Here is a 13,388-nt window from a genome sequence, read left to right as displayed (position 1 = left end):
AAAAGAAAAGAAAAGAAAAGAAAAGAAGATATTTAAAGTTTTTTCCTTTTCTTATAGTAATCTAATATTCAAAACTTACTGAGTGGATTAATTTTTTGTATTTAATGGCACCATATAGAATTTATTAAAGAGAAAATATTTTATATCATATAATCATTCCGACGAGTGATAATCCATCAATACTTTCTTACACCTCAAAATGTATTTAAATGGCATATCCTACACATCTTTTGAAAATCACCGTCCAAATTCTCTCTCAAATTTGCAACCATATTTTCATCCAAACTAATAGTGATTATTGTCTCCAGAGCTTTCTGGTTCTGAGTATATATCTTCTTATTCATATACCTTTTCTTTTCCTATTTTTTTACCTCAGAATATCATGAAAATACTCCAAGAAAATAACTCCTAAATCAAACAACTAAAGGAGTCAATGAATTGGCAAGAATTTATCACAGAATTATTACTTCGTTGATTAAACCTTCTGATGGATTACTAACTAGTTGTAGTAACTATTACTCCATAAAGTTTGATTTCTTACTATCCAGCAAAGTATAAAGCTTTCCAATATATATATACACACACATTATATTTTTCAAAAATTAAGTCGATCGGATCGGGTTAGTCTTCTTTTAATCAGGTCTCTGTTTATAAGACTCAAAATAAAATAAAAAGTTGAAATATAGTGTAGAGTAGAAAAAAGTTTATGATTTTTTTTGTTTGAAAACATAGTTTATGACTTTGATGAAAAAACATCATAATTATATTATAATTTATGAAATTTACCCACCATATTCTCCTCTACTTCTTTTCTTTGTGTTTCTTTATTTCTTCCTTCATCCCAATTCTAATGTCTTACTTTTTTTTTTGGTCGGTTTTGAAAAGAGTGTCTCTTTCTATATTTAATAAGTAAGTTTATAATTACAAAATTCAAATAATATTTTAGTACATCATACACATATTTAGTTTAGAATCATAAAATTCAAAACTTTCTCTTTATTTCTTAAACTCCCTACCTAATCAAACTAAGACCCCAAAATTTGGGAAGCATGGAGTAAGAGCCCGTTTTGGATTGGCTTATAAGTTGGTCAAATCAGCTTATAAGCCTTTTTTTTTAACTTATTTGAGTGTTTGGTAAAATAGAAAACAACTTAAATTAAGTTAAAAAATGCTTAAAATATGCCAAAATCAAGAAGTTGCTCAACCCCAACATTTTTTTTTGGCTTAAAAACCATTTTGGTTTGACCAACAACTTTACCCTTTTCTCCCTTATATTTTTTGTTAATTTTAATACTACCCTTACTTCTAAAAACCCTTTAAACACTTATATCTAAATACGTAAGTGCTTATTTATAAAATAACTTTCAGCACTTAAAAAGTACTATTATGAGAAACTTTTGAACATCGAGGAGTCTATTTAGATTTTCATTCTTAAAGAATTTGTTAAATAAAAGAGTACATATTAGTAAAGTTTAAATTCGTCAACTTTTGTTTTTTTTATATTTATTATGATAAATAAGTTAATAGAATGGTTACAAAAAAAAAAAATTAAAACAAGGGAGATAAGCATAATATTGTAAACTATGAGGTAGATTAGTATTAGGAAGCCAAATTTAGGGGGACTTTTCTAAAATTATGCTTTAAATTTATAAAAATATCATGAAAGAAGAAGGTTTGAAGCTTCAGGTATTGAAAAGAGAAGAAGATGAAAAGAAAAGAAAATGGGTCAGGTTAAATAGGTGGAATTTTAAAGAAATCATTTAATTAAATTGGGGTTGGATCATTTTATTCTAAGCTTGACACGTGTCCCTCCGTCAAAATTAAGGTCAAATTTGTGGCAAAGTATAATGAAAGGGGCATATTTGGACCGAAAGTATAACGAGGGGTATTTGACCCTTTTCTGTAAACTATGAGGCAGGTTAGTGTTACAAAGCCAAACTTGAGGACTCTCGTAACATTATCCCTTAAATTTATAAAACTATCATTTTTCTATCTACTATTATAGAAGAGTGGGTTTGGTCGTCAACCCACTCTTCTATAATAGTAATTAAAAAAAATAAGGTGGGGTTCACGTGAAGAATTAGGAAACAATTACCAAAAAAAAAAAAAAAGGTGGGGTCCACGTGAAGAAGTAGGAGACAATTGCAAAAAAAAAAAAAAAGTACATTTACATAATGATAATAAGTTCAGAAAATAGTAAAGGCACGCTTAGAAAAAATTTAAAGAAGAGAAATTCAGGAAAAAAGAAATAACGATTTAAATTGAACACAAAAACCGCTAAAGAAATCATAAAACCAAAAGATTTAAAACTTAGACCTTTGGGTATAAGTTTAGACACATACGTATACACATATTTTCTTAAAATAATGAAGTTGGTCTATACTTAAAAATTTAAGACTACAACAGATGCTAACATATGAAAGCGCTTTTCAGTATTGTTGAGTAGAAAGAGATGATGGCATGAAATTCGGTAGGAGAAGGTGTATTTCAAATCTTTTCAATTGTAGAACCAAATCAGGAAAGTCATATATGGGAGAAGCAGACTAAGTAAAATAATTTATTGATATTTTTAATTAATTGAATTATAATACTTTCTATAATAAAAATTCCATAATTATATTACTAAAAGGTACTCTCTCTGTCCTAATTTATGTGACATAGTTTGATTAGGCACGAAGTTTAAAACAAAAAAGAAAGATCTTTGAAACTTGTGGTCTAAAACAAGTCATAAATATTTGTGTAGATTTAAATCATTTCATTAAAGGTAAAAGGGAAAATTTCAAATTAAATGATTTCTAAACATAATTTTTTTTTTAAGACAGACTAAAAAGAAAAGTATAGTACAATATTTTGTGTTGGGGCCGTGCTAGCACGTACTTTCATCATCTAGTCTTAAATCTAGTATAATGTAAATCACAAGAAAAGAACTAAAACTGCTCGAGCATATATATATATATATATATATAGAATTATTTTAAATGATACACAACACAAAATATAACGGACTGGTTTTATAATTTTTGTACGACTTAAATGATGCCAACAAGGTAGAGCCTAACTGCCCTAACAGAATTAAGAAATGCAATTTCTAACTTTTCAATAAAAGAGACGTGGCTTAAACCAAGGCCAGTCCCTCCAAAAATGTCACGCTCTTTTCTTAGACACACTGCATATCCCTCTTCACTTCCATTTCCAATTCGATTCATTTCCTTTACAGCAATGCCAAAAGCACGACAAAATCATGTGATGCAAAACCCAGGTGCCCAAAAATGAAAAATAGCTTTTAAAATTCTTGCAAGAATATGTTGTTTTCTCTGTATAATGTTCCTTTATGTTTGTTATTTAAATCTTGAACTTTTAACATCTAATTTCAAGTTTTAACCTTAAAATTCAGCTTAAACAATCTTTTTACCTGAATGCCGACGTTTTTTTAAAGCTAAATATTAAGTAGGCGTTTGGTCATAGAAACCAAATATTTTTCACTTTATTTAGAATTTTTGAAGTTGTTTGGTTATAATTTTTGCAAAAATATATTTGGTTCTTTGAATGTACCGAAAGTGAAAAATTGAAAACAGGTATTTATTTCGAATTTTCATGGCCAAACAGGTTATACTTTTTGCAAATGAGAGAATAGAGCATTTTATTTGGAATTACGAAGATAGAGTTGGAAAACAGGTTATAAGTTGTTTTTCAAATTTTGGAATCCAACTTCAAGTTCAATTTGTAATTTTCTTGGCCATATACATATTTTAAAAGAAAGTGTAAAATTATTCCAAAAAAAAAGTGTATAAATATTTTTTATGGTCAAAAGGGTGCTTAAAATTCAGCTTAAAGGTGTAATTTTTTTCCTGAATGTGGACATTTTCTTGCTAATTGTCAAAGTATAATTAGTTTCTGGTATTGAACCTTGAAGAATTTCAGCTTGAATGTGTTTCTTTTTGCCTTGTAAAGAAGAGTTTTGTTTTTTTCTTTTGTGGTATGTCTTATTGGAATGAAGGGTTTATGTAGTCATCAAACAACCGTTAATTTTAGGTTCTGAAGTTGTTGGCATTGTTCCTAAGAAGAGAGTGAGAAAAAGGAGAGTGGAAATTATAGCCAAAGAGGTTAAGACAGAATCTCCAGATGAAAAAGTATGGTAATTTCTTCTCCTAAAAAATGGAGATTCCATTTGTTTATGATTATGATCATTCTTTTATCTTGCAAAAGTTTAATTCCGTAATGCTGCTTGGTCTTATCATGTTTCTGATGAAATTTGTGTGAGAAAATTTAGCTTGATTGGGAGCCACTCTGAAGTAGATCAACGATATTTGTTAGAATGTTGTTACATAGACAAGCTAATATGCATACAGAGGTTGGATCCAAAACTTGAACATTACTGATTCGACTTCTCAAATTTACCACAATTCATTCGACTTACTGGGTCCGAAATCTATTATTTGTACGAATATTTTTGCACGTATATGTGGTTTGAGCCAAAATATTGGATTTGGATGAACTCATAACTTATGTATTAAATCCGCCTCGGCATCTACCTACTCTTGTGAGTGCAATGTATTATGTTGTCTTGGGATCAAGTGAGTTAACCATTCAGTGGCCCTCTCCTTGGGAATTCTTGAAATGAGTACAATTCAGTTGAGGTTTCACCTGAGGGGCTTACTGGCTTGATTGAGCATTAATTTGTTGCATTATAGAAAAGACTAGATTTTTATTCCCTCAAAAAGGTTTTGAATTTGAGGGGAAACCTTTTGAGCGTGTAATGTAACTGTAGAATATTCTGGGGATGTAAGGGGAAGTTACACATTTGGCCGCTTGGGCAAAAATATTTATAGCCGCTAGCCGATATACACATATTACACATGGTTACACACTTAAATACATACTATTATACATCTGCCGCCTATTCTTTTTGGTGGGCGGCTATTTAAGATTAATTACTCTAATGATAATCTCCGGTGATAGAATTCACTGTATACTATAGAACTAAAGAAGTTATGATATCTCCAAGTAACTTTCCTGGAGGACTGACAATTCTCTCCTTTGTCATCTTGAAATCTTGTTTCTGCTATACGGTCCTACTATCAGTATATTAGAAGCTTATGGTAGTGGTTTAGACAGTAGTCAATACTGATGGATATTTCAGAAATCTTCAGGTTTTTCAAGATCGACTAAGAAAATGATCTTGCATAAGATGATGTGGAAGGCCAAATAGTAAGGATATGGATTTTCAATCTAAACTATGTCAAACGTTATGTGAAATGTTATTTTGTCTATGCGAAAAAAGGGAAGATTTTAGATGGAAGTAGCAATAGAAGTTTGCATATTGCTTCCTATGTCGGTTTAGAATGTTATATTCCTTTTGGCTATTCAGTGGAACTAGCAGCACCTTGTGACCTCAATCCATCTGGACTTCCCGCTGAATAGATTAAAACTTTAAAGCAGCATGCTATAAAGAGAAAAATAGGTTGATACGAAAAGTTGTTAACAGAAAACGAGCATTACTGATAGAACATACTAGTAAAGGGTTTATTAGGTGGTCTCTTCATCTTTCCTTGACATACCGGTGTCTCATCGTTCTAGCTTCACATTAATATTAAATGTGGCTATTGAAAGGGTTTATTAGGGTTTTCTTTTTCCTCCCTTCTCAAAAAAAAAGAAGTGTTTTGAAGTAGGTACGGGAACTTTATATGGATCCTACATGATACACTAAAAACAAAAAAAAAATGTGAACCTACCTGTATCTTATGCCTGTCCGTTCTAATACTCAATCGAGTCCATGTAACATGGGGTGAAAGCGAGCATCTTAAGAGCTCCTGGATTATGACTTTTAGCTCCATCTCTTCGCACAATTTAATTGTACACTCAATCCAATTTGATTGTCCAACTTTGCTTCCGAAAGATTGGAATGACCTACGAGAGTGATCAAGCACATTATTAAAATTGAAGTAATTATTACAAGGTTTGACTTTAAGATTATTTTGTTATATTCTCAAAAAGAAAAACTGGGAAAGATCATTTCGCGAAAGAGAAATTTTTTCTGTGGTCTATGTACTTCACAGTCTATTTTAAATATCGGTTACTATAGATCCTTGGTTCTTGAGGTTGCAAGAGTAAAAACAAATCATGTGTTTTTTCAACTTATTGCAGTTTCTCAGGCATCCAGACATTGAAGATTTTGCAAATAAAAGTGACAATATTTATTCTCGGTCAAGTGAGTACCAAGGACTATTTCTGTTTCCTTATCTTTTATCTTTCTGCTGTTCCAGTTTTCATATTGATATTGAACGTTGCACGATATATCTCCATGTAGATTCTGCTGTTGAAAGAAAAAGGACTTAGCTCTCTTATTTGTTTGCAACTGCTTTTTTTTTTTTTTTTTTTTTTGTTAATCATTGAGGATAGTTCTCATGCTTAACAAACTTTATGGATAGTAAGACTAAGATATGGCAAATTTGAAGACTAAAATATGGCAAATTTGATGCAGTTCAACGTCCTGCCAACTGGGAAAGGGTCATTGAAGGGATACGCAGAATGAGATCATCAGAACATGCGCCTGTGGACTCCATTGACCCGGATGAAGGGATGACTTCTCTTCAACCTAAGGTGCATACATCTTTGCAGATTTGACGTTTGGTTAGTGATTGTCTTCTTTGACTGTATTGTATTTTCCCTAAAAAGTGTTAACTAAATTTAGGGGTTGTTTGGTTGCTGGTTAGGGGGTGATTTTCATGTATTGAAAACCTGCATAGCTTGTACCATGTTTGGTAGCATTCTTTTGCTATGTATAAAATTCAACACGCCAAATACGGTGTTTGGTTAGAGATTTAGAATCCCGCATAACTAATACATGTATAAGTTATGGGGGAATCTATGTATTATTTTATGCATGATAGAAGATGGAGTAACTAATACATGCATAATTAAACCCTGCATAACTAATTCCTGCATTACGAACACCTGCATAACTTTAACCAGCAATCAACCGACCCCTAGTTATCAAGCAAGGAGGTGATTTTCTAGCATCTAAAGACACTAGAGTCCTCTGTGGCAACAAATTCAGCTTATTGCTTTTAGGCTTTTCCTTGACAAGATGGTCTTGTGGGAAGGACACTTTTACATCTAAATAAGGGAAAGGCGAGATATAACATCCAATGAGAGAAATTGAAAAATAAATGATGAAAGTTCTCTAAAATGTAATCTAGAATTGAGTGCTCATATATAAAAATAAGTTAAGAACGAAAGTGTCCTTTTACTTTTTTTACGAGTAAGCTCGTATAATAATTTAACACTTCTGATAGGATGTTATACATTTTTGATCTTTACAACTTAGTTATTTTGTAGTTGCTGGAAGGGTGTGCATGGATGCTGATGTTGATTACTATTTTCTTCTTCACTTTTTCTGTTCACAATCTCATCAGGAAAGAAGATTTGCTGAACTGGTTGGGTCATTGTTATCAAGCCAGACAAAGGGTCATGTTACACATGGCAAGTGTTGAGATTACTAGTGTTGGAAGTTTCAGCTATATGATGCTTGTTAATAACGTGATTATCTCTTTATAGGACTACATTCATGTTCTCTTTGTGATAGGTTGTGTCTTTGGAATGAGTTAGTAACCTATCCAGATATGTTTTCCTCTTCCTATCTTAGAGATTACTCTGATATTTCTGTCATCTTACTACCTAAATTCTATTTATTTTTGTCATCAAGATCATCTTGATCTTATAGTTCATCGGAGATCTTTTTACCGAGTGTAGCAAACTCCTTGCTTTTGTAGCTAGTGACTTCTGTTTGATACACCCAGTTCTGCTACGCCCTCCGCATCATACCGTTGTGATCCCACAAGTGGGGTCTGGGGAGGGTGGGTTGTACCCGGACCTTATCCCTACCTTTACAGGGTAGAGAGGTTGTTTCTGATAGACCCTCGGCTCAAGAAAAGCGTTGTTCAAAGGAAGTTTGAGAAATATAAGGGTAAGAAGCTATGATAAAAATATCGAAGAGAAGATAGTATTGACAACAAAAATAGTAAAGATAGCCAAAGTAGAAGAAACAACGGTAGTAATAAATTTAAAGAATAAAATAAAGATAGAATAATAATACTAATAATATTGGTAAGGAGAAGAGGCGGCAGATAAGGTACTCTAAGCTAGAACCATGCTCTCCAAAAGAGAGAAATTGCTCAACTACCTACTAAGCTTCTACCCTAATCCTTGACCTCCATCCGTGTCATGTCCTGTCTAATCACCTTTCCTAGTTCCTCCTCGGTCTACCTCTACCTCTCCATAGACCTATCACTGCCAACCTCTCACACCTCCTCATTGGGGCATCTATGCTCCTCCTCTTCAAATGCGTGAACCATCTCAGTCTCGCTTCCCCGTCTTGTCCACCACGGAGGCACTCCAATCTTGTCCACTCCGTTACGCCCGCATCCTCATAGAATAACTTGTCATAAAAAACAAGTTTATCAAAATGGGATAACTAGGAGAATACCAATATATGAGTAGCAGAAAAAGATGATTTCAAGAAGCTATCTCACATCCATCTTTTGAGGAGATGATTACTTGAAGTCAGACATTAATCTGTTCCATTGAAAGTGTTCCGCAATTCTTTGAGGCTGTGATATTCTTCTCTGACTTCCTATTGATATGTAATGATGTCCTCTGAATCTGCAGAAGCGACTCAACGGCTCCTCGAAAATGGTTTGCTGAGTGCTGGCGCAATGGATAAAGCTGATGAAGACACCATAAAGAGCTTGATATACCCGGTATGTGCTCAGTGATGTCAGTTTAATGATTTTACTTTATTCACTTTAGTCCCAAAAAGATTTGTCATTTGCCCTCACTCCGAATGACTTGACAACTTTTATTGTCAGGTTGGATTTTACACAAGAAAGGCTAAGCACCTAAAACAAGTTGCAAAGATATGTATCTCTAAATATGATGGAGACATTCCTAGTTCAGTGGACGAGTTGCTTCTACTTCCAGGTGTTGGTCCGAAGATAGCTCACTTGGTAGGAAGTATGCTTCTGTCATTTTCCTTTCACTGCACATTTCTAAGTTATTCAAAATAGCATTTTCCTTTAGGTTATGATTATGGCATGGAACAAAGTTGAAGGGATTTGTGTAGACACCCACGTGCATCGTGTTAGCAATCGGCTTGGTTGGGTCTCACGGCCTGGAACAAAGCAGGTATGCTTAATTCTATTTGAAGGGGTTGACTATCACTTTGTAAAGTTGAAAAATAGCCTCTTGTGACGCTTTGCTTTTTGGTGTACTGATGATATCCCTATTTGTATAGAAGATTGGGTATCTTTTGTAGAAGATAATATTTGGTGTAGGTTTCTCTACTTTTTGGTGTACGATTTCCTCTTCGTTAATAAATTACTCCCTTCGTAAAAAAAAAAAAATGGAACATTTAACAGCTCCTGATTTCAAATGTTACCGTTCCCACTTAGTCAGATGTGAGAAATGCATAATAACGATATGTTTAGATTGAAACCAATAATTTTCTTAGAAAATATACTCACAGCACTCCGTTCCTACTTGTTTTACTCTGTCAGGGAACAAGATCCCCCGAAGAGACTAGGGTCTCCTTGCAGCAATGGCTTCCAAAAGAAGAATGGGTTTCCATTAATTTGCTTTTGGTACGTTTTCCCTTCATTCTTTCTCTGAAGCATAGTTGATCATCATATCCAATCTCCAGAATAGAAACTACTTTTACTCGTCTTTAATATTTCTCCAAATAATCATTTATCAAAAAGGTACATTTGACTTACTTTTACAACAAATTTTCAAAAACTAACTGTGCCTCCAAAATTGGACTACTCAGAGTGAGGATAGCTCAACTGAAGATGAATTTTCTCTCCCCTCTGGTTATTCTTGCTTCAGTTTTGTGGCTATGGCCTTTACAGGTAGGCTTTGGACAGACCATATGTACTCCTCTGAGACCTCGCTGTGCAAAATGCACGGTAAGTGAACTCTGTCCATCGGCATTTAAGGAGATATCAAGCCCCAAGAAGAAACTTTGACAAGGTTGTTAGCTGCAAAGTGATCCAATTTTCAAGTTCTATTTTTACATTATATACAAGTGCGGTGGGGGTACGAACACAGCTGCCCCCACTTGTACAATGAGCTTCACAAATTGTACACGCAATGAATGCTTAAGTGCGGTGGGGGTACGAACACAACTGCCCCCACTTGTACAATGAGCTTCACAAAATACACGCAAGGAATGCTTGTACCATGAGCTATATAAGTTGTACACTTTATCCAACTATTTTTATCTCCCACGTAGACATATATCATAGTATTTAATATTTATTCCCTTCTCATGTACAGACGTATGCACTTCAAATTTAATTCTTCGACACATTTATTTTTTCCGTGCATTTTTACTTGTTCACTTTTGACTTTTCGTATTCTAGCTGAATATTTAGAGCCCGTTTGGATTGGCTTATAAGTTGCTTATAAGCTGTTTTTAGCTTTTTTGTTGCTTATAAGCTGTTTTTAGTTTTTTTGAGTGTTTGAGCTTAAAGTCATTTGTGCTTAAAATAAGTTCACAAAAATAATTGGGTCCATTTGACTTAGATTATCTAAAGCAGCTTATAAGCTGAAAACAACTAATAAGCCAAAAAAAAATAAGTTAGACTACCCCAATTTATTTATTTTAGCTTATAAGCTGCAAACAACTTATAGGCATAAGCTCATCCAAACAGACTCTTATTCTCTTCTCATTTATAGACATATGCAGTTCAATTTTAATTCTCCTACACAAATTTATTTCATCCGTGCACTTTAATATGTTCACTTTTGACTTTTCACATTCTTTAAGAATTGATAAATCCTATGTGGATACATGCTATAATACTGAATATTTATTCTCTTCTCATGTATACACGTGCATTTCTATTTTAATTCTCCGATACATTTTTATTTCCTCCGTGCATTTTTACTTGTTCACTTTTGACTTTTCATGTTTTTGCGGAATATTTATTTTCTTCCCATGAGCTTCACAAATTGTACACGCAATGAATGCTTGTACCATGAGTTATATAACTTGTACACTTTATCCAACTATTTTTATATCTCACGTAGACATATGTCATAGTACTTAATATTTATTCTCTTCTCATGTATAAACGTATGCACTTCAAATTTTAATTCTCCTACACAAATTTATTCCGTGCACTTTAATATGTTCACTTTTGACTTTTCACATTCTTTAAGAATTAATAAATCTCATGTTGATATATGTCATAGTATTGAATATTTATTCTTTTCTCATGTATAAACGTGTGCACTTCTATTTATTCTCTGACACGTGTTTATTTCCTCCGTGCACTTTTACTTGTTCACTTTTGACTTTTCACGTTTTTGCTGAATATTTATTTTCTTCCCATATTTCTTTTCTAATATATATAAGTGACTTGGGGGTACGAACACAGTTTCCCAAACTTGTACCAAAAGCTTAACAAATTGTACACGCAATGAATGCTTGTACCATAAGCTATATAACTTGTACATTTTACCCAATTATTTTTTAATCCCACTTGGACATTTCTAAAATATCATAGTACTTAATATTTATTGCATAGACGTATGCACTTCAATTTTAATTCTCCGACACATTTATTTCCTCCGTGCACTTTTACTTGTTCACTCTTGACTTTTCGCGTTGTTGAAAAATATAATATGTGTGTGTCGAAATTACTTGTTCATTTATAAAACCAAAATAAAATTAATCCTTTCTAATAAATATTTTTGAAAATAGTCTATTGGAGAGAGACTATAACAAACGTCTAAGTGGGATAAAAAAGTAGTTAGTTAAAGTGTGCCATTTATATAACTTTTAGTACAAATTTACATTGCTATAGTTCGTCCTTTTTTCACGTTTAAAGTATTAAGAAAAAAGAAAAACTCATTTTCCTTCTTTGTCAATACTTTACTTATCTTACTCTCCTTTGCATTATCTGATTATTGTTTTTTTATATTTATAAGATGTATTACTTTATATTTTCATTTCGGAATTAAAATTTGGTGATTTAAATATGTCATAATACTTAATATTTATTCCATAGACGTATGCACTTCAATTTTAATTATCCGATACATTTATTTCCTCATATTTTTTAATTAATTTAATAAAAATATTTTATTAGTTTTGCTTTTAAAAAATCCAATATATACAACAATAGCTCTTATGTTGGATCTGAACAGTTAATTGATTGAGATGAATATCAACTTGTCGGTATACATATAAGATATTAAACAATTTAAAAGAAAAAATCAAAATCAAAATATTAATTTTCCCTCAACTTCTTTACTAATTTTTTTTTCACATTGATGAACAACTTTCATTGTCATGACTACGATAAATTTTTAAAAATTATTTACAAAATACAAATCTTAAAGACAAGCTAATTAAAGTGAATAAATATGTTCGGCCCGTGTATCGCATGGGCATATATGGCTAGTTCTAATGATAAATGTCAAGTTGAGCTAAAAGGATAGTTGACCACACTATTTTGTATAGTATTTATTTGAGCGAGTTCAGTCATTCCTACTTAGAACCAGAGGCAGAAGATATTATGCTTGAGTATTTGTAAGTTTTATTAGAGAAAAAAAAAATTTAACGTTTATCATAGTCCTTGACATCTGATAATCACGTGTTGAGATGGCCGAGTTGGTCTAAGGCATCAGATTAAGGTTCTAGTCCGAAAGGGCGTGGGTTCAAATCTCACTCTCAACATAAACAATGTTGCCCGGGTTCAAGTCCCGGCAACGGAAATATTTTAGAACAACGGAAAAGGGCCAAAATTACCCTTGAACTTTGAGAAATAGTTCATTCATACCCTTCGTTATACTTTAGGGTCAATTATACCCTTACCGTTATACTATGGGGTCACTATTTTCCAAAGTTCCGGGGGTAATTTTGGCTCTTTCCTTTTAGCTTAAAAAAAAAAAGTTCTTGACATCTGATACAATTACTATTCAAGGTAACTTATGTATCATTTAGTTAATTGACTAATTTCATATTAGATATATTTGGATTGTTGTTGTCCTCTTATGCAGGCGCGATTATATGCGATTGAACGGTAGTCTCTCCGTTTCATAATAAGTAATTTTTTACGCTTTTCAATTTTTTTTTTTCAAAATAAGTGACGCTTTAGGATTTCAAGAATACTTTGGACAGATTTTTCCAAAATTGACCTTAGTTAAAGAATCAAGATTCATTAGTTACCTTTTCTTTTTCAAGAATACTTAGAGTTAAGTTAGTAAAAATACTACTAATTTTTTAGGAATAAGCAATTTCTTAAGGGGTGTACATAAGCTAAAAGAACCATTTATTATGGAGCGGAGGGAGTAATTAAGTAGTATAATATAAGTAGAGTTAT

The 13,388-nt window shown here is 32.5% G+C and overlaps 1 protein-coding gene and 1 non-coding gene across 3 annotated transcripts; both read left to right on the top strand.

Moving 5' to 3' along the window:
• The first annotated feature begins 3,107 nt into the window (after positions 1–3,107).
• Positions 3,108–10,373, top strand: LOC132608871 (endonuclease III homolog 1, chloroplastic-like). Of its 2 annotated transcripts, none has more exons than XM_060322650.1 (10): positions 3,108–3,259; positions 4,033–4,130; positions 6,145–6,208; positions 6,482–6,600; positions 7,416–7,482; positions 8,668–8,759; positions 8,868–9,005; positions 9,079–9,183; positions 9,555–9,638; positions 9,883–10,015. In XM_060322650.1, exons 1-10 carry the CDS (start codon positions 3,142–3,144, stop codon positions 9,907–9,909), a joined length of 912 nt encoding a protein of 303 aa, XP_060178633.1. In that variant the 5' UTR covers positions 3,108–3,141; the 3' UTR covers positions 9,910–10,015. The 2 variants fall into 2 exon arrangements, with proteins under 2 accessions (XP_060178633.1, XP_060178632.1); XM_060322649.1 differs by having other exon boundaries at positions 3,109–3,259; positions 9,906–10,373.
• Positions 10,374–12,661: 2,288 nt separating this feature from the next.
• TRNAL-AAG (transfer RNA leucine (anticodon AAG)) lies at positions 12,662–12,742 on the top strand. The gene has a single exon. It is a non-coding gene; the product is annotated as a tRNA-Leu (tRNA).
• Positions 12,743–13,388: the final 646 nt, after the last annotated feature.

This window comes from Lycium barbarum, chromosome 9, assembly GCF_019175385.1.
Source record: "Lycium barbarum isolate Lr01 chromosome 9, ASM1917538v2, whole genome shotgun sequence".
In the NCBI taxonomy this organism is placed as follows: domain Eukaryota; kingdom Viridiplantae; phylum Streptophyta; class Magnoliopsida; order Solanales; family Solanaceae; genus Lycium; species Lycium barbarum.
This window is presented reverse-complemented; position numbering and strand designations above follow the sequence as displayed.

Bases quoted from the DNA above. Each gene is read 5' to 3' on its own strand.
- LOC132608871 (XM_060322649.1), top strand. From the start codon at position 3,142: ATGTCACGCTCTTTTCTTAGACACACTGCATATCCCTCTTCACTTCCA. The intron at 3,260-4,032 runs GTGCCCAAAAAT...CGTTAATTTTAG, and splicing joins TCATGTGATGCAAAACCCAG to GTTCTGAAGTTGTTGGCATT. The intron at 9,006-9,078 runs GTAGGAAGTATG...ATTTTCCTTTAG, and splicing joins GTCCGAAGATAGCTCACTTG to GTTATGATTATGGCATGGAA.